Genomic DNA, 21,547 nt, shown 5'->3' with positions numbered 1-21,547 from the left:
CTACAAAGGTATAAGCAAAAAGAAAAAAAGGTATTAGAGAAAGGAAGGGTTAAACAAGACCAATTAATCTTAAGAGTTTTTTCTTTTTCTTTTCTTTTTAGAGACAAAGTCTCACTCTGTCGCCCAGGCTGGAGCACAGTGGTGCAATCATAGCTCACTGCAGCCTCCATCTCCTGGGTTCAAGTGATCCTCCCACCTCAGCCTCCTGAGTAGTTAAGACTACAGGTGCATACCACCACATCCAGTCATTTTTTTTCCCTCTTATAGATGAGGTCTCACTATGTTAGCCAGGATGGTCTCAAACTCTGGTTTCAAGCAATCTTCCCATCTTGACTTCTTAAAGTTTGGGATTACAGGCATGAGCAACTGCATCCAGCCCCCAAGACTTTTTTGAGGCTAAGGGGGTGAAAAACCAACGTTGTTTTCACCCCAACATTTAATCATTCCAATATTCCTCTCTGCAGTGGGGCGGGAGGGGTAGAGCAGTGTAACCATCACTTCTTTTGCATTGTTACAGTAGCTGTAACAATGTAACTGTGTAACAAAGTGACTGTGGAGAGCAATTTTGGAGCTCCATGGAGAGCTTTCATCACTACAGGAAGTCAAGTTTCCTTTAGGGAAACTGATGACAGATTCTAGAAAAGGCCAATGATAGGTGAGCTGATAGAGCATGCTATTCTGTCTGCAGACACTAAGGCTAATGGAAAACCTTCAGATTCCTTCCTGAAGTGAGAGCATAACGGAATGGAGGGCATTTGGTTGCCATTTCAGTTGGGAAATTGGACAAAAGGTCCAGTTTTTCAAAAGGCTCCAACCATGAAGCAAATCTGCATTTCGCATGGCTGGGTTTGAAACAGCATGCCTCTCCTTTCCAGCTCATGATCCTGGAGACACGCACTTCAGGTCAAGTCTCTGTAAAATGGCATATTCTGGCAACTAGGAAACTGAGCTCATTCTTGATGTCAGATTATATGAATAACTAATACATGCTTAGAGTTTTATGGCTAGGAAATGCGGTCCTGAGAAGCTCATCAATAGTTTTGTTAGTTATTAGTATCCTTGTTTTATTGATTTACTAAAATTACACAGCTGTTCAGACCTGGGAGTTAAATTCTCTTTACCAGATGCCAAAAACGTTTTTCTTACCACATCATGGCGCCACAGGTTAAGGAATATAGTGCAGGGTTCTGACTCTCTCTTGCAGGTCGGCACTTCCCAAACCTAGCTGTTCGACAAATCTCCCAAGAGGTGTCTGAAATACAGATCCCTGGGCATTGCCCCTAGATTCTGACCCAGAGTGCTGTTGCTGAATCTGTATTTTTAAATGGTTGCCTGGGGGTCTAATGTACAGTCAGGTTTGAGAGCTACTGTTTAGTTAAATCAAAGACCAATGCTGTAATTTTTACTTGATATCACTTTTAGGGTTTGGTTTCTAAAGATGGAAATCCATGTGTTTTAGATCAGTGGTTTCCTACCTTCTAAAACCTACCTTACCTTTAATGAATCTATTGAAATCTATGGATCTTTCACAAAGAAACACACAAACACACTTTTATGTATAATTCTAGAGGGCTCTATCAGTTTCCCACTGCTGCTATAACAAATAGTCACAAGTATGGTGGCTTAAAACAACATCGATTATCTTGCAGTTCTGGGTGTCAGAAGTTGGACAGGGTCTCACTGGACTAAACTCAGGGAGTTGCCTTTCTGGAGGCTCTAGAGATGATCCATTTTACTGTCTCTTCCACCTCCTAGAAACTGACTGTATTACTTGGCTCATGGGTCCCTTCTTTTATCCAAAGCTAGCAATGTGGCATCTCTCTGACCCCACTTCCCCTTCACATGTCTTCCTCTGGCTACAGCCAAGGAAAGGTTCTCTGCTTTTAAGGATTCACATAATTAGACAGGACGAAAGCCATAGGTCAGCTGAGTTGGCTCTCCTTTAAGAAACCTCCTGAGAAGCCTACCACCCAAATAACACATGCTCCTATCTCATTGGCCAGACACTGCACATGGCCACTATATCTGCAAAAGAGCCTGGGAAACATAGTTTTATTGATTTTTAAAACTAGGCATATTAACACTCCACTAACTCTGGGCTTTGTTAGTAAGGAAAATGGCAAGTATAAATACCAGGGAGATACTAGTGATCTCTACCACAGATGAAAACCTCGGCCGGGCGCAGTGGCTCATGTCTGTAATCCCAGCACTTTGGGGGGCTGAGGCAGGTGGACTGCTTGAGCTCAGGAGTTCAAGACCAGCCTAGGCAACACGGCAAAACCTCATCTCTACCAAAAATACAAAAATTAGCCGAGCATGGTGGTACATGCCGGTAGTCCCAGCTATGCGGCAGGCTGAAGCGGGAGGATTGCTGGAGCCTGGGAGGTCGAGGCTGCAGTGAGCTGTGATTGCGCCACTGCACTCCAGCCTGAAGGACAGGAGCGGGACACTGTCTCAAAAACAACAGCAACAAAACCAAAAAAAGAAAAACAAAAGAAAACCTTGTGTTTTGCGTCCTGCAATAAGAATTGATCATTTTTCACTGTCACCAAAACACAAAGTTAAAAGTCTCCTTCAAAATCTCCCCCAAAGTGCTTTGTCCTCTTCCTAAGCTTGCTTTTCTTTAAGTAGTTCATTCTTAAAAAAATTTTTTTTGAGATGGCATCTCACTGTGTCACTCAGGCTGGAGTGCAGTGGCACGATAACCTCGGCCTCCCGGGTTCAAGCAATTCTCCAGCCTCAGCCTCCCCAGTAGCTGGGATTACAGGCGTGCACCACTGTGCCCAGCTAATTTTTGTATTTTTAGTAGAGATGGTGTTTCACCATGTTGGCCATGGTTGGCCAGGCTGGTCTTGAACTCCTGGACTCAAGTGGTCTGCCTGCCTCAGCCTCCCAAAGTGCTGGGATCTCAGGCATGAGCCACAGTGCCTGGCCATTCTTTTTTTTTTTTTTTTTTTTTTTAATTTTTGTTTTTCAGATGGAGTCTTGCTCAGTCACCCAGGTTGGAGTGAAGTGGCGGGATCTCGGGCTCACTGAAATCTCTGCCCCTCAGGTTCAACCGATTCTCCTGCCTCAGTCTCTCAAGTAGCTGGAATTACAGGTGCACACCACCATGCTTGGATAATTTTTTGTATTTTTAGTAGAGACAGGGTTTCACTATGTTGGGCAGGCTGATCTTGAATTCCTGACCTCAAGTAATCCACTTGCCTTGGCCTCCCAAAGTGCTGTGATTACAGGCGTGAGTTCAGTTCATTCTTTCAACAATGTTTAAGCATCTTCCTATGCCTGGCACTGAGCTGGGCCTTGGGGCTACAAAGACGTCTAAGACTTTTTTCTCCCTGGAGAGCCTTACCATCTCTGGAGAGGGACAGAGAGCGCCTGAAATGATTAGCATGTTCTAAGTGTTGAGACAGAGGCATGTGAACACCCTTTGGCAGCCCAGAAAAGAAAAGGGCAGAGGAAATGGGACAGAAAGAGTGAGGGGAGAACTGGCCTGGACGTCTAGAATGGATAGGATTGTTTTTTCCAGTTGAAGAGGGGTAGGCACATTTCAGGAAGAAAGAACAGCGTTGGAGAAGGAACAGGTATGTGTGAAAACCCCTGCTGGACAGGCTCAGAGGACAGCTAGAAGTTGTGTGCGGATACATTGCAGGGTTTGTAGGAAGTGGGGCGGGAAAAGGGCGTAAAATGGGGCTGGAAAAGGAGATGGCGCCTCCATGTGAAGGTATGCTGAGGAGGTCTGGCTCCAACTTGTAGAAAGAAGAGGGTGGGGGCGGGGGGCAACAGGAAGCTTTTAAACATTACCCAAACTCTGTTGTAGAAGTAAAAAGTGGAAAGAAGAGAACACAGGCAGGGAAACCACAGCAGTGTGGTCAGACTTCGGAAGGATAGCAGTCAGTTCAGCAGGAATCTTGAGTCTGAGTAGTCAAGTTCATAGAGACGCGAGGTAGAAAGGTAGCCCAGAGGCTGTGGATGGGGGTAGGGGTAGGGGAAAGAGGAGTTATTGTTTAGGGTGCAAAGTTTGTTTTCCAAGATGAAGAGTGCTGGAGATGGAGGGCGGTGATGGCTGCAAAACATGCATATACTTAATACCCCAAACTGTACAGTTAAAAATGGTGAAGATGGTGAACTTTCTATTACGCATGTTTACAGTGACACCGTTGGGTGCACGCAGACCCTGCTGGACTCCAGCCACAGAGCTCCTATTCAGCAGGGCTGAGTGGGACCCGAGGATCTGCATTCCGCCAAGTTCCCAGATGCTGCTGATGCTGCTGGTCCGGAGACCGCACTTCGGGAATCACTGGTGTAGGAGGGCAAGTGACTGGAATATGGAGGGGAGCTCTGCTCACCTCCACGTGGCTGCTATTGTTATTAACAACAGCCGGCGTTCACGGAGCGCTGCTCCTGCAGCTGATCTCACAACTGGGTGAAGGAGCAGCGAGCGCGCAGGGCGAGTCTCTGGAGTCTAAACTCGCTCTTCACCCGGGTTGCTTTGGACCTTGCTGGTTGTGAGACTGGGAGGGAAAGCGAGAACGTAGGCAGGGAGACAGGTCCCCAGGGCCGGCCGAGCCCGCAGTGGCGGAGGGGCGCAGCCTCGCCTCCGGGAACCCGCGCGCCGGGGCGCAGCGGGGAGGGGCAGCTCCGGGCGTCCTGCGCGTCGGGACCGACTCCCGCCCGGGAAGTGCGCGGGGCCCGCGGCCCGCAGGGGGCGCTGCCGCGCCGTCCGGCCTCTGCCGCCCGGGCCGCCCACCCCGCGGGCGCGCCTCTCCGCAGTCCAGCGCCGCCCGGCCCGGGACCCGCTCGCGCAGACTTCTCGGGCCGACCGAGGACGCAGACCCCTCGCGGCCGCCCCTGTGCTCGCCTGCGCGCCCGCTCAGCCAGCCGTCCGCGCCCCGGCGCCCGCATCCCGCCCGCAGAGCTCCCGCCCCGGGGGCGCTTCCCGGCCGTCGGCGGACCCCGCGGCCCGCGCGCTCTGCGCCCCGCTCGCCCGGCAGAGGGGAGGGCGGCAGGCGGCTGGGGATGGGCCGCCCGGCTGCGCCGAGGGGCGCCGGGAGGCTCCGTGCGCTGCTGCTGGCGCTGGTGGCCGCGGGGGTCCCCGCGGGCGCCTACAACCTCGACCCACAGCGCCCCGTGCGCTTCCAGGGCCCCGCGGACTCGTTCTTCGGCTACGCGGTGCTGGAGCATTTCCACGACAACACGCGCTGGTGAGTGTCCGCCCGCTCCGCGACCCTGGCCCGGCGGCCACCGCCCCGGCCCCCGGGCCCGCCGCCGCCGCCGCCGCCTTTCCGGCCTCTTCCACGCCGCCGTCCCGAGGGGCCGATTTAAATGTCTCCGCTGCGCGCGGCTCGGCCGCCGGGAGACGGCGGGAGAAGGGAGGACGTCGTCCGGGGCCCGCGGAGGTCGGGGTCGGCGCCTGGAGGCGGGCGGGGCTGTCGGGCGCCTCCCCGGGTCCCAGCCCCGAGCGTTCGGGGAGCGCCGCTAGAGTTGCCTCCTGGGCCGCCCGGCTAGACTCGGCTTCGCTCTCCGGATCGCGGAGTGACTTGGCTCCTCTGCCTCCGAGCGGCCGCGTGGGCCCGGCTAGCCTCCCGAACCTCGCGGGGCCTCGGGAAGTCAGGGCACTGGAGCTGCACCCCTCCTCAGTTTTGGGGAATCCCTGAGGAAGGACTGTAGCCTCTCCAGCGCTGTTGCGCGGGGTGGTGCTCCCCAGTGGCAGGGCGTCTGGGATCCCTCGGTGCGCGCTGGAGCCCAGAGCCTCCCCCCACCCCCAACAAGACTCGTGATGGAAGTGGGGTGGAGAAGCTCCTGGATACAGGGAAGAGGAGGGTAAGGGAGCACCTCCGAGTGACACAGGTGGGACAGTTAGGTGTTTCTTGGGGCAGCCTGAGTCTCTTCTCATCTTGACCAATTCCACCTGGAGACTTTCACCAGAAGCCTTAAGAGAGAGACGTGTTTTTCTGTAGAGGCCAAGGGGTCCAGTTGTCCTCTGAGTCTGGAGGGGTGGGCCTGAAGAACGTGGCGGCTCTCCATTAGGCATCATCAGCTGAGTGGTACAGAGCTTGTGACCAACTCCAGCGGAGAAGCACGAAGGGGAGGTTGGTGCCCTCCTTGGCCACATCCCCTGGACCAGAGGGATTAAACAGCCACACAGTGGTCACTTCTTGATAGGAAAGAGGGGCTGCGGGAAGTTCTCCGTTCAAGGTCGTCCCTCAGTGGGGACCCAGGTGACAGCCAGGCCAGGGTTGACTTTACTGTGTAGTCACCAGCCTGAGCGTCTTTAGGGATGGCAGGCAGGGAGGTCGAGGTCACTGATGCCGGTGCTCTCAGCATGAAGTTACGCAGGAGAGTCACTGCTCTGTATTGGACAGAGGCTGATGGAAAACGGTGGTTTGTGGATCGCAGAACTCTAGCATTCTTGGAAAAGGGGACTCCGGGAGCAGCCCACTAAGAGTCATGCTGTTTGGGAGATCAGCCTCCAAGAGAAACCGTTTTCAAAATCCTCCCATAGCTCTCGCCCACCTCCACATACACCCTCTCTCATTTACTGCAATTGCTGGGTTTAAGACCCAGTGTCTGTTCTTACAGTTGTCAATTTCCCCTTTTAAAGCAGAGCGGGCTGAAGGCTTTTTCTATGTCCTGCAGACTCAGGGTCTGCGGCTGAAGAACATATCCCAGATCCCCACACTAGGCACCAAGCATGCGGGAAGCTCTGTCACAAATGGGTGGGCTGCTGTGGACAGGGGGCTGCTGAGAAAGGGCGGGCAGCGGATCAGGCAGCCAAGCCAGCCGGAGCATTGTGCGTGATCTGCAGGCTGAGGCTGGCTCAATTGCCCGGAGCTCTCTGACAGCTAGAGGGAGAGAGGCCAGGCTACTGTCACTGTGGATTTGCATGGGCCGCAGGTCAAAGTCACCCGGGCTGGGAAAGGAATGAGAGCAGATCTGACAGAAAAGGTGTTCAGCCTACTTTGTTTTAAAAAGGGGATGAAGAAAAGCTGTGTGACGTGAGCAGATTTGGCCAGGGTAGGAAAAGACAGTCTAGCCTTCAACTTGGTACCCAGGGTAAATGGTAGGGAGTCGGTGTGGAGCTGGGCAGTAATGCTGTGAGTAGCCTTGTTGCCAGTTGAGATGTGGGACTGGCATTTCAGGGGTCCATGGGAACCCATGCAGCTGGGCTGCAGGGCTCCAGAATGTCCCCTCTCGTTCTGATACAAGCTGGCTGCTCTTTGTATTGGAGTGCTTGTCCCTGTAGCTGCTCAGGCACCACCTAAACTCTACTGAAATCTTTTAACAATAACTCTTCTTTTTCCTCCCTGCCCCCACCACATTGCCTTAACTTTTTCTTTTCCTCTTGATTTCTGTTCTCTTGATGTTGTTTTCAAGTATTTTCCTCCCCATCCTTTTTCTCTTTCCCCTTTCTCCCAATATTCTTTGTCCTAGACCTTGAATGTATTTTTTGCTGCTTACACTGCCCAGGCTTGGTAAGCTGCAGCCTTTGAAAGGAGCAACCTCCAGCATCTCCTTCCTTCTCCTTTGTCTTGCCTCTAGAGGCTAGACTCACTGTGTGAGGCTGCTGAAACTTAAGCCAAAGGTTTCTTGCTTATGCAGGGTCCTATTAATGCCCTGTCCCCAATTTTATAATTGTATATTAATTTTCTTAAAGGTAGTCACCCTATATCTATAAGATCAGGTCCTGTGAATTCTGGATTTGTCCCAAGTCTGTACCTTAACATAAACTCTGGGACTGGTTACTTTTCCCCACTGGGGTTGGTTGATTGACTTAGTGTCTGATTATTGGTTGCTTGCTACTAAGCAGAACCTGAGCCTTGGATCTTCTAGCCATGCTTGAGGGACATGTTGGTCATTTTCAATTATTTCTAATTGCAAACAGCAGCAGGGATAAACAACCTTTAACGAAACCCTTCAGGACAATCTTAATTATTTCCTTTGAATAAATTCCTAGGCTTAGAATTGCTAGGTCAGAGAGGATGACAGCTTCAAGGCATTCTCTATGTATTACCGAAGTGCCAGTGAAGCGTGTGTACTTTAGAAAAATGAATTGATTTATTCAGACGCTGGATGCTTAGAGTAGTTTTGCAAAGGGCTGCTCTAGTGCAATGGAAGAGTATGGAACCTACATGGGAGTGACTGAAAAGGATCAAATACTAGTCAAAATGAGTGAGGAAGGTAAAATACAGACATGCAAGGGAAAAGCAGTATAGCAAAACTTTGAAAGGAAAAGGACATGTTCATTAAGCCTTGTGTCTTATGTCTCTCTTCTTGAAGAAATTATTCTTGGTTACTTAATTCAGTATTTTGCAGTCTAAGATGTTTGCTTCATGCTAATCAACCACCTGTTTTACAGGTGAAAAAATGTGTTGTCTATAGGGAAAGGGAGGGAGAAGAACGTTCTGGAAGTGGCAGGAGGAGAGCCCAGACACCAAAGTCAGCATGGACTCTGCAGGCGGCAGAACGGAGCGTTCCCACGTTGAGGGACCTGTGGGCGTACATCTCAAAGCATATGAACGTGCTCTGCTGGTGGAGCTGGCACGTCTCCAGTCCCATAACTAAGCATTTCTCTCGATTATTTTGTAGCTCAAAATTGTCTCTAATCGGAGGGTCCTAGATCCCTGTGTAAGGGTGGGGGTGATCTTGCTTTTCCCAGCCCTGGTGACTGAACCCAGCTCTGTAGCCATATCACACTGAGTACAGAGCCCCAGACCCAGCTTCTCTGAGTACTTGCTTGAGCGGCCTGTCACTGTGCTCTGGGCAGTGAGGACTGTCCCCTGGCTAGATGGACCAGCATATCCTGGACAGTGTTCCAGATGATGTTTGTATCAGTTGGGATACAAACGTGCAAGTGACTCGGTTTTCTTTTTTTCTAGTAACACCCAGTGAGTGTCTGCCTGCCTAGAGCCGGCTTCCTCTCCTATAGCTCCTATCCCCGAGTCTTCTGGCACCCTTTGAACAACGACAGTAGGTGCCAGGGAACATGGACAAAGCCGATTTCTGTCCCCTTCCTTTAGACATGGACCAGTTCCTCAGCTGCAGGGCTGGCAACTGTAACACCCTGTGGTATAAATAAACGCAGCCTGGCTGGCGTGCAGCCTCCAGAGTGGACGTCTTTCACATCCCTCCCCATCCCTCCTCCTCCTCTGCCCCAGACGCCCTGGAGTCCAAAGTGGTTGGGTGCACTGGCTTCCTTTCTGGAGACGTGCTTCCTGCTCCCTCTCCTGGGGCACATCAAGACGGCGGTGCTCAGGCACAGAGCGAGTGCTTGGAAATGGAAGATGCACTGGGCTTTTTGCTTCGTTAAGGTTGTCAGAGCATTGTTCAGTGAGGAATAGGAGGCAATTCCAAGCCAAGGAGAACATAACATCCCGATTTGCCTGAAGGTCGAGAATTAAAAGAACAAGTTCGACAGTTCTGGTGAGCTGTCTGATGTAGTCACCACTAGCCAGATGTATTGCTATTTAAATTAACTAAAAATAAAATTTAAAAGTCAGCTTCTCAGTTCCACTTGCCACATTTCAAGCACTCAGTAGCCCCTTGGGGCTAGTGGTTACCGTATTCGACACAACACAGAGAGAACATTTTCATCATCATGGAAAGTTCTACTTGGCCGTGTGGGTTGAGAGCAATGATGTGAGTCTTAGACAAGGATCAAAAGGAAAGGTAAGAAAAAGAAAAATGAAGTTGTAGCATATTTGAGTACTAAAGCTGAAATAGACATCCATTTCAGTTTTACATCTGAAATATTACAGTGCTTACCTCTAACTAAAAATTGTTGCCCGCCGAAGAGGTTGAATTGTCTTTCTGCTCATAAAACACCGCAGGGCCTGGTCAGTGTTTAGGGCTTGGGGTTCAAGAATGAAGACTTTGCTCACAATCTGACAGGTGAGAAAATTGTGGGGTTCTAGTCCTGTATCTCAAGTGAAGTGTAAGCTATAGGCTCTGATGGGGAAGAGGCTTGTCCTCAGGCAGGCATGGGTTGTTCAGAGGGGCAGAAGAGAAACTCCTGTGAAAGGAAAACCTTTAGAAGGGGAGTCCTGGGATCACTGACCCTGCTGCCCCTGCCCTGCCAGTCTCGCTGACGGAACACCCAGCAGTGGTGGTGGGAGCCCTGCCTTCTCATAACCTCCGTGGCGGCATCTTTGCTGCATTCCTCTGTCCTGTGCCGGGCTCTAGGGGAAGGTGTAGGTCCACTTCCTCGTTTGAATTTTCTGGAAGTGGCTTTTTCAGACCTTGTTCCTGGTCCTCACTCACCCTACAGAGCCTGCTTTCTCAAGCTCTCAGGAAGGGACAACGCATACGTGAGGCCTGAGTTCTAAGGGGATCCAAAAAGCATCTTCCTGGGGTTTCTGGGATATTTCTCTGAAGATCTGGAGAAGCTGGCAAGGGTGCTGTTTTCTGAGCTAGTGCTGAATGTTGGCTGGGGGCAGAGGCAGCTGTCTTGCCCAGTGGAGAACCTTCCAGGGCAAGAAGACCGTCTTGTCTCAACCAGTCATTAACAGCCCGGAGTGTGAGAGTGTGAAGGGCCGGGCCCTAGCCAGCTCTGATTCCCTGGTGACATGCTGCTGTTCAGGAAATGGTCTCCTGATAACTTCTATTGTGAGTTGTCTAGGGAAAATGTTTTCACATCTGTTAAAAGAAGCCATGGTGTTCCCTGAAATTTCTTGCTTTCAAGGGGTTGCCTGTAATTTTAACAACCAAAATGAATTTTATCAGATAGTATCTGTGTAATTTTAATAACCAAAATGAATTTCATCAGATAGTATCTTGTAGATGGTATCTACAAGAGGTCAGATGCTTTCACAGGCATAATATTCTTCAGTTGTCGAATCTTTGTGACATCCTGGTGAATGGATTCCAGTTTGCTGATTGGGGAACAGGCTTACTTAGTTACATGCGTTGTTCAAGGCCCACCCCAGCCTGAGAGATGAATGCACATTCTCTGGGGGGCCTGTGTCAGTTTGCATCCTCTAGGAAACAGATGTTAGGACAGAGATAGGCGTGGGAGAGGATTGTTGGGGGCAGGTATCGCCTGTGAAAGAGAAGTGGGGAAGAAGTCGGTTGGAGCAGAGAGAACTTCCGACTCTGCAGATCTGATTAAAGTCTCACTCAACTCAACAGGGACCACTGGGCAGAAATGGCTGTTCTCTGCCAGGGTCAGGCATTGGCTGGAGCTGTCTGGGAAGAGCACAGCCTCAGCTGGAATCCTGCAGCAGATCCCAAGAAAGCTGCAGCTGGAGGCTGCCAGCTGACAGTCCTCCTTGTGGCTGGACAGCATGAGGTGACCCACACCCGCGTGGCTGCCTGGAGCCCGCCATGCATGAATCACCATGTCGGGAGTGTGTGAGGTGTGCTCCTTGGCCGGCAGTGTAGCTAGGGGTCATCTGTCTTTGCCCATCCCACTGTAATCAGTGTGCGGAGTGTTAGGATTGACAGTAGGGCCGTTGGAACTGGCCCAAAAACAGAATCCTGAGCGATCTTGCCACCAGCTGACTTGCAAGGTGCCTCTCTTTCTGATGTCGGAGAAGTCACAAGTGATGGATTTCAGAAGAAAGGAGCTCTGCCTTACACTGAGCCATAGAGATTTCTGAACTGCAAATCCTTTTAGCCAGGTGGTTTGGTGACCAACAAAAGCAGTATAAAATGTTTTATACCAACCTTCGTTTTTCCAGAGGGAGCCTGGGAAGCCAGTGTGGGTCCAAGATTGGGAAAAATCTAGTCTTTGAAACCACAGGCTCACTTGGCCACCAATGTCTGCTCTGAGCAAAAAGGACTTCTGTGTTGAGTTTAAATTAGCAACAGCAGCAACAATGTACCTCTTGATACTTGATAGATGTCAAGTGCTACCTAAATGCTGTCCTCATGCTAGCTCACTTAATGTTCCCAGCAATCATTTCAGCTGGTAGCCATTTGGGCTGCCATAACAAACTGTCATAGGTTGGGTTGCTTATAAATGACAGAATTTATTTCTCACCGATCTAGAGCCTTGGAAGCCCAAGATCAAGGCCCCAGCAGATGTGCTGTCTGGTGAGCTCCTGTTTCTTGGTTCATAGATAGTGGCGCTGTCACTCCAAGCTCACACCATGAAAGGGGTGAGGGAGCTCTCTAGGGCTACGTTTGTAAGGGCACTAACTCATTCGTAGGTTATAACCTCCTGATCTAATCACCTCCCAAAGTTCCCACCTCCAAATAACATTACCTTGGGGTGAAGATTTCAACATATACATTTTGAAGTAACACAAGCATTCAGTCTGTAGCAGCTGGCTATCACTTTATCCCTATTCAAGGATGGGAGGCACAGAGGCAGTAGTGCCCAAGTCAAATGGCTAATGAGTCATCGAGCACAGGCCTGTGTGTGCCTTTGCCCACCCAGGCTGACTGCCTCTCAGGAAGTCGAGAATCTGAGTTCGGGGGCTCAGGGTACTCACGTGTCTGTCTTGTCAAGTTCTGTTCTGCATGCTTTCCTGGAAAAGTCACTGAATTGCAATGGCAGTAGCTTCTCTGCAGTTCCCTTGGGGATGCTTATTCATGACCCACTGGCTACTCTTGGGGGGATGCTAGGGTTCTGTTTTCTGGAGATGTTTGATCACCCAGTGATTCTGCCAGGGACATTTGAAGTGCCTCCTCTTACATCAAGTCTGTCTGGCATGAAGGCAGAAGTGTTCCCGGAAAGATGGAGTATTCTGCAGTATTCCATGAATCCACCTAACCCCCTGGGGCTGCTTTGTTACTATCCCTCCATTCACTCTGAGTTCTCCTGGCTCCCACCACTTATTTAGGAAGCTCTGAGTTGGGGAAGGTAGCCACGGTGGCCAGTATTTCAGATTCACTCCTGGGTTTGTAGCTTTATTAAGGAAACTCACACAGAGTCAGACTTTCTGCACCAGTGTCCAACAATATGTGAGAGGATGATTTGTATCCCCAAATATTTGAACATTTAAAAAAAGGCATGAATGGGCACAAAAAGTTAGAATGAGTAAGAATTAGTATTTGATATACAACAAGATGACTATAGTCAACAATAATTTGGTTGTACCTTTAAAAATAAAGAGTATCATTGGCTCACTTGTAACACAAAGGATAAATGCTTCAGGTGGTGGATACCTTATTTGCCCTGATGTTGTTATTGCATATTACATGCCTGGAACAAAATAACTCATGCACCTCACAAATACGTACCTACTATGTGCCCAGATCTTTTTAAAAAAATAAATTTAAAAAGCATGAAACAGATCTCCTCCATCTTAGCTGATCTCCTGGCGTGTTAAGGCCACCTGGGAGATGACTTTTCCTACCACTTCCTGTCTAGTGTCTAAGTGCTGTGATGTATGCAGACCCTGGAGTAAACCTGGTGTTGTGCAGGACACACCAGTAGGCAGCACTGTAGAGGGTCCTGGCACCTCTTTTGCACCAGGACAGGTCCCAGAAGGTAGATGTTCCAGATTCAGCTGAGTGGAGCTCTTCCTGTCTCTACCTTCATTGAGTCCCCTGGCTCCACAGCAGCAACCAGAACCATGATTTCTGACATAAAAGGGGGCACTGCTGAGATGCACAAGTGTCTGGTGGCCAAGAGAGTGGCTCCAGCATTAGCCCTGCCCCCAGCCGGCCTTACTCAGCCCCCTGTTTAGGAGCCATGTGATCGTGGCCAGTTACTTCAGTTGTTTGAACCTCAGTTTCCTTTTCTGTAAAGAGTAATAAGGGTATATTCCTCATCAGGTTGGTGGGGGCATTCAATGAGATGATGTGCAAAGCCCAGAGCACATCACATAGCACACAGTAAGCCCTTGATAGATGCTTGTGGTTATTTCTCTTGTTATTTGATCTGATTTATGAAACAAATGCTCTTTTTCATCCTGACTTGAGATGCGGAGTTTTATTTTGGTGTTTTTGTTCATTCATTTATTCATTCATCAAACTTTGAGTGTTGACACTCAACACTGAAATGAATGAGATAATACTTACATAGACATGCTCTTTGTTAGTGTTCACTTGATGCTTTCAGATGTGGAAGGAAAACCTCAGTCCTTTTGCCATGCCTCCGTCTCCAGCTGCCTCCCCTCAGTGTGTCTGTCAAGACTCGAGCCCCAGGCCAGGTCAGCAGCCTCTGAGGACCCTTCACTCCCTGACACAGAAGCTGGGAGCCAATGTCACTCTAAGGTGGGGCCCTGCTCCCATTCCTCTGCTTTTCCCAATTGGGCAGGGACTCCACTGATTTCATTCTCTGACTTAGCATTATGTGGTATGGATTGTACCCCTCTCCCTCCATTTATTTACTCTAACCTAGGCTCTCCAGGATAAAAATTATTATTGCCAGCCTTTTATGAATACTACCTATGTGCCAGAAGCAGTGTTCACAGTCCCCTCTATGCACAGGCGGCTACCATTGCTGAAGCACAGAGAAGCTAAGTCACTTGTCCAAGGTTACCCAGGAAGTAAGTAAATTACAGAGTTGTGCTTTGAATCAAGGTGGGCCTGATTTAATGCTAAACTGACTATCCTCAGGGTTAGCCATGCTGCCTCCCTACCTCCACCTCCATCAAGCCCCTGTCCAAGGTATCAGGTTCCTAAGAAAAAAGGAGAAGAGCCCTGAAAGGAAAAGGGCTTCTTTGGGGAGCATTTGTGTCTGCTCTTGGCCTTGCAGATAAAATACCCTAAACTGCTTTTGCAAGTCAGGCCATCCTGGGGTGCATGTCCTCCAAACACTTTCATCTGCCATTTCCTTTCGTGCCTCATCACTGCCCTGGGAGGGGGATCATGCATTTGTTATTATCTTTGTTTTAGAGAAAAGGAAAGGAAGGTCAGAGTGGCCAGGGGACTTGTCCAAGGTCACATAGCTGTAGCTGGCACACTCCTGGGTGTGACTTCAGGTATACTCTTCAGGGCTTATTCTACTACTCCAGCCTGCCTGTCCCCTCTCAGGGCCCTCAGTAAAATGCTGTGGTCCTGGTTGGGGATAAGATTCCTTTGAGGGAGGGAAAGGAGACCAGGTAGCTAGAGGAGCCATAGCAATAATTGTCAGCTGCAGAGTTGGATAATTGGTTTGAACTCAGTAGGAATTAGTGGGCAATGGAGTTACCATGGTCCAGTTTCCTTCAGAAGTGGCATGCCTTCGCTTGATGATGTATCTGTTTTCTATCACCACAATATTGTTGCATAACAAACCATCCCCAAACTTAGTGGCTTAAATCAACCATCACTTGTTAGCTCATTCTGTGGTTGGCAACTTAGGTTGGGTTCAACTGAGTGGTTCTTCTGTTCTCTGCAGGGCTCACTCATGCATCTGTGGTCAACTTCCAGGATGGCTGGTTGGCTGGCTGGCAAATGATGGCTTCAGCTGGGAGGGTTTATCTGTGCTCCACGTGGCTTTCATCCTCTAGCAGGCTAGCATGGGCACGTACATGTGGTGGTTGGGCAAGGTACCACAGAACATTCAGAAGCTTATATGATTTCTTGAAGCCTAAGCTCAGAAGTCAAACCATACCTCTTTTGCCACATTCTGCTGGCCAATTTAAGTCACAGGGCCAGCCCACATCAAGAGGAGGTAGAAACACATTTAATCTCTTGACAAGAGAAGTTGCAAAATCACATTGAAAAGAGCAGTGATACAGGAAGGATGGGGAATTGTGGCTACTTTTGTAATATATTGCTGGTGGTGAAAGCATCCTGGCTGTCCCTGAATTACTGTGACAGTCTGAATAAGTTCCTGCCCAGCACACCAGAAAAGGGACCAAGGTTCTATTAACCTAACTAGCAAACACAGAGAGAGAATCTCTAGAAGAAAATGTTTACTCAGGAATAGGGCATTGCAGTGGGAATACGTGTACTGTATCACAGTAAACTGTGTGTATATTCAGGGAGGTAAAGGAAAACAGAGGCTTTTAAAGGAAAAAATGAGGATTACATAATTGTTTTGAGATAATTATCCTTGGATACAAGGATCAGTAACAAGGATGGCACCAGTTTGAGGCTGGACAGAGAGTTGCTAGGTAGATTTCCTCACAGAAGGGGTGTGTGTGTATGTGTAAGGTTGTGCAAGATTGGGCTTTGTGCAAGATTGTATTTTTGCAGAATTTTTTGTGATAGTTATTGTTATCCACTATTTGTGCATGAAAACCTTCCCTTCATGGCCTTCCACAGCTCTATTTGTCAGGATTATTATTATTTTTTGAATACAAGTGACTCTATTTTGATTCTGGCAACCTTTGCAGTTCTGAGGACCTATGAGCTTGTGGGTGCTGCCAGGAGTTGGAGCTGGGACGAGTTGAGTGTCAAGGTGTTTGGCCTTCTACTTACTGCCCACCATCCTAACATTTGTTTGAACACCTACTTTGTAGTAGGCACTATGCTGGGTGTTTTATAAACGTTCTTTTGCTTAAACCTTACAAGAAACCTTCTTAGGTACATTATTATTCCTGTTTTACAGAAGAGGAAAACTGAGGCTCAGAGGGGTTAAGACACTTGACTAAGGCACACAGCTTGTGAGCAGCAGAGGTGGGATTTAAACCCTGTGTTACTGCCTGTGCTTCTTAGACTTTCACCATGAATAACTTTCCCACAAAGCTTAGAAGTCAGGTAGAACTATTGGCTTAAAACCCCTAGAAAGCAGTCAGTATCCACTGCTTCAATACCAGGAGCCTCAGCTTCCCCAATTATAAGAAGAGCTTCTGAGGCCTTTCAGGTTCTGTAGCTCTGCTGGGCAAATATTGCTCCCTAGTGGGCCCCCTTCCTTTGGAAATGAAGGGTTTGGTGTGATCAGAGCACCAGCTCTTCCGGTACTTCAGCCTGGCCTGCTTTCTGCCCAGTGAGGGATGTGGACAATTCCTGGGGTTTCCCCGTGGTGGACACACAGCGAAGAATTTGACTCATGTAACCAAAACGTGGGTTCCTGGGGAAGCTTTGGCTTTGCGTTCAAATGCCTGAAAGCAAAGCTAATGGGTTTAAAGTTTTTAATCCCCGGTTGCCATCCTCGATCTGGCTATAATGTTGCCTGTGGAATTGCTGCTGTGGTATTTGTGGGGAGGGAGAGACTCTGAGACACCGTCAGTTCTCAGTTCTGCCCTGGGAGGCAGCTGCATCCTGGTCTTTCTCTGTCACCCACTTTCCAGAGAATTTACCTGCAGATTACCCTAAAAATGTGAGAGAGGTTTAGAGCGAGGGGGGCAGCTGGAATGGAGCCTTCACAGCCAGCTTGACCACACACAGGGAGCTCAGGAAGCAGCTCTCTTTGTTGGAAGAATGCAGGGCATTTAAACTGCCACACCAGCAGGGAGTTTGGAGAGGCTGAACAGAGCACCCCATTGGACACAGACACTCTGGGTTCAAATCCCAGCTCTGCCGCTTACTGGCAGTGTGACCCAACATCTCCTAGTGGAAAACACACAAGAGGCTGCCTGACAGGATGGCCGTGAGCAAGAAAGCACCCTTGTGAGCATAACCAGTGTCGGTGACTGAACCGACCCGCCCGCACTTCCAAAGCACTGCTTATTAAGAGAGGCAAACCTCTAGTTAACGCCATGACAGCAGCGTCAGTGCTTTGGAAAAGCAAGGTGATTGAAATTCACCTCTTGAGTCACCTGAGCCTGATGGGGACGAGAAGGCCTTCTTTTCTAAGTCCCAGCATGTCCTTTGACATGATGGAGCTTTCCCATCAAAGTTCTCACTTCAGAGCTGCCCTCAAAGGCTCACTGGGGCTTTCTCAGGTGGGGGTGTCATATGTGAGCAGCTGGCACCAGAGGGGGCACTGGGTACCTGTTGGTTCCCCTTTCCTCCTTTCTGGCTGATGTGGGGTGGGTAGAATAGGGAATAGTGACGTATTTGACTACTGGGGTGCATGATCCAGCTTGGCATCTGAACAATCATCATAACCTCCTCTGGCGACCTGCTTCCCTATCTGTAAAATGGGGTTGGTATTTTACAGTATTTTCACGGTACCTCCATAGGGTTACTATGAAGACTGAATTTGATCATGCTCATAATGAGCCTCACCCAGCACATGCACACTCTATGTGCCTGCTATATGCTGGTTGCCCCAATTAGAAATTTAGAGTCCTGCATTGATGAGGGGACTTTAAAAGGCCTTTGAGGCCAGGTGCAATGGTTCACGCCTGTAATCTCGGCACTTTGGGAGGCCAAGGCAGGTGGATCACCTGAGGTCAGGAGTTCAAGACCAGCCCGACCAATATGGTGAAATCCGTCTCTAAAAACACAAAAATTAGCCAGGCGTGGTGGCGTGCATCTGTAGTACTCAGCTAGTAGGGAGGCTGAGACAGAAGAATCGCTTGAACCCGGGAGGTGGAGGTTGCAGTGAGATCGCGCCATTGTGCTCTAGCCTGGCCAACAGAGCGAGACACCATCTCAGAAAAAGCCTCTGAAGTTTGTGGCATCTTTAACTGGGGGTGGGATGGGAGGAGAGGCTCGCTTCTCAAGGGCGTTCTCTTCAACAGGCCCCAAATGAACATAATTATTTGTAATCAGTTTAGGTGGTTACATTGTACTTCTTAGACTATGAATCACCTGGAGAGCTTGTTAAAATGCATTCTGATTTAATGGGCTGGGGCCTAAGATGCTGCATTGCCAACAAGCGCCAGGTGCTCCCCATGCTGCTGGCCCAAGGACCACACGAAGTAGCAGCAAAGCAGAGAAGCAGCTTGATTCTTTATTGATGGGAGCCTGTTGTTGGGGACACTCAGGCCCTTTTATGTGGTAACCACAGAGGAAGGGGACATTTTCTTGTTGGGAGTACTAGGACAGTTGGGGTGATGTTTGAAGTGGCTAGGATGTCTTCTTATAAGTCAGCAGGTGGCATCTTTTCAGTGGCTTGTTCAGAACTCTGGGCCATGGTAATCTCTCTCTCCCTTGGGATCAGCCTGGTAAACAGCCAGCTGAATTAACTTCAGAAAAGACTCATTCGTGGGCTGGGCTGTGGTGCAGTCTTGCTGGAAGTGGCCTAGGTACAGAGCAGTGCCGGGCTGTGGAGGAAGCCGCACTGTTCTGTAAACACCGAGATACAAGAGCATTCCTGTGTGCCGCCCCGTGAGTGTCATGCATGTGTGTGTGCACGCCCCCTTATCTCTAGCCTCATTTTCCATTGCACAGGATTTGGGAAAAACCTTCCATCTGGCCAGCTGAACTTCCATCTGGCCAGTTTTGAACTGGGGGTTGTTATCAGGGTTGGGATCAGCCGTTGTTGTTAGAATCATTGAGTATCTTGGGTTTGGAAGGAAATAATAATTCCGTAGGTTCCTTTCCACTTTAGATGTTGATGTAAACTTTGTCCCCCTCAGTCTTGGCTCTAGGCTGGAGGAAGCAGAGCCTGGAAATTAAGCTCCCCAGGGTCCCTTCCTCCTTAAACAACCTATGAATCTGTGTCTGCGAATTTGGAGCAATGGCGCTATCTGAAATTTCCAGGGTTCTCATGCCGCTTTGGGGGACACAGTGGAGGAAGAACCTGTTGTTTCTTGCAGCGTTTCCCTTCCCTTGGATGCGATGAATTCTCCTGTTAATTTTTTTGTGATTTTTGTAAAATAAATTACAGGGTGGCAAGTAGTCACTGTGCTGATGTAAATTTGGAGTTGGTGGGAATTTTGGGACGAAGCTCTGTGGCCCTGGGGTTTTTGAGCGGAGGAGGTATTTTATGCTCCCCAGGTCTTAGAACGTGACCTGTGGAAAGGCCTAGGATGTTAAGACAGTTTAGACAGGGCAAACTGCTAATTCTTCTCACCTGTGAAAACAGCTGCTCTTATAGAGCACAATCCTTGACTTGCCCCAGTGGCTCTAAAGCTCAGGCCCTGGAGCAAGGGGGGAAATTGATCCCTTAATGTGGCTTTCTTCTCACTGGAGTTTTGTATGTCATCGTGCATTTGAGTTAGAGCGGACAAGCGCCAGCCAAACTGCTCTTGTGTGGGTGAGGGAGGCGATATGGTCTGTCTGGGAAAGCGCTTGCTTCAGTTTCCAAAGGGCTGTGGGTTCCAGCCCTGCTTCTGCGGGGGAATTCTGCAGTTGTGCCCAGCAAGCACCTGGGGAGGAGCATCGCAGGGCATGACTGAGGAGCTGCAGGGCAGCCTGGATACCAGCACCACTGGGAGCCTTGCTTCTCTCACTCCCCAGCAGGGCATCTTCCTCATGGAATCAGGTACAGACCCTCCAAGACTGACCTGGAAGGAGACACTTCAGTGAGGAGTGGGTCTCCCTGGCTCTTTGTACCCTCGGATTCTTCAGGTTCTAGATGTTGAGGAGTTGAGCTCAGGGCAGTGAGAATTAAGATGGGACCCCCACACCTTCCCATGAACCTTGACACCATGTCTCTGAGCCAGGTTAGTGATGATGTCCCTTGTGATATCTGCCAGCCTTTGCCAGAGTCCCCTTTGAGGGCCTCAGACTTCTGTTGTATGATGTGGAGGCCCTGTTTGTCTTCTCCTTTGCCCAGCCAGAGTGTTGCAGGAGGAGCAGTAGCATTCTGAGGCCCAAGTGCAATAAATGAGATCCCAAGATGAAGGTGGTTTTCAGAACAGAGGGAGGGGAGCCTGGGTGAACTTCCTACATCCCCAGGGAAGCTTTCCAAGGTCATCCTCACCTCTGCTAAATACCTTTTCTACGAATACGTAATATAGAATGCACTTTATTCCAAGGCATGTGGGAGATTATCTATTTCATGATACAAAACCCTCAGAGGTGAATTCCCTCCTCTTTCTAGGAAGCTGGAGATAAGGAACAACGCATGTTCTCGCTGAGCGGTGGCTTGGCATTTTGTACTCTTTGAACACGAGTGCAGATTTTGTTTAAAGTCTCATTGTTCAAGGCATTTTCCCAATGGCTCATAGCTCAGCGTAAACTGTGCCTGATTAGTGTTGTTTGGTATTCTTTGCTATCGATCTTCTGTTGACTACTTTCCAGAAACAATGCATAAAACTATAGGTCAAAATTGTTTTTGTGACATCTGGAGGGGAGCTTACTGCTATTTCCCCTGGGTTCTGCACTCACACAGGCCCAAACTACCTCTTCTGTCTTCCGGTGTGTCTTTCCCCTCTTCTGTAGCCAGGGGATGCTCCTGCTAGGGATGGCCCACGCCTGGCAGCTTTTCAGATCATGATGGAGGATGCAGAGGCTCATTCTTGCTCCTGTTTGCATGCAAATGGTCCTATTTCTGTTTTGCAGTGGGAGAGAGGGTGCAGTTTATAATTCCACACTCTGCTATTTTTTTTCCTATTTGCCTCTAAATGTCCATGCTGTATGTGTGGTGGGGGGTAGGAGGAGGAGGAGGGGGAGGCAGAAGGGAAATAGCATCTCTAAATTTTGTTATTGAAATAACACATACAGGAAAGTGTCCATATCATATACAGTTATCACAAATTTGTATAACATCACTCAGGTTGAATGACACTATTTTCAACACCCCCAACAATCCCCCTCCCTAATTACAATCGCGCTTTCTCCTCCCCAGAGGTCACCATTACGCTGCCTTCTAACACTACAGTTAAATTTCACATGCTTTTGAACTTTAGATAAATGGAATCAGACTGTGAGTATGCTGTTGTGTCTGGCG

General features: G+C 49.2%; 1 protein-coding gene across 2 annotated transcripts in view; it reads left to right on the top strand.

Moving 5' to 3' along the window:
- The first annotated feature begins 4,971 nt into the window (after positions 1-4,971).
- The window catches only part of ITGA9 (integrin subunit alpha 9), a 368,469-nt gene continuing 351,893 nt past the window's right edge, over positions 4,972-21,547 (top strand). For both annotated transcript variants that reach the window (XM_017508435.1, XM_017508439.2), the window contains exon 1: positions 4,972-5,204. In XM_017508435.1, coding sequence (XP_017363924.1) covers positions 5,020-5,204 — 185 coding nt within the window. In that variant the 5' untranslated portion in view covers positions 4,972-5,019. The remainder of the gene's footprint in view (positions 5,205-21,547) is intronic.

This window comes from Cebus imitator, unplaced genomic scaffold, assembly GCF_001604975.1.
Source record: "Cebus imitator isolate Cc_AM_T3 unplaced genomic scaffold, Cebus_imitator-1.0 Scaffold391, whole genome shotgun sequence".
Taxonomy (NCBI): domain Eukaryota; kingdom Metazoa; phylum Chordata; class Mammalia; order Primates; family Cebidae; genus Cebus; species Cebus imitator.
Note: the sequence above shows the minus strand (reverse complement) of the source record. Positions and strands in the feature narration are given on the sequence as shown.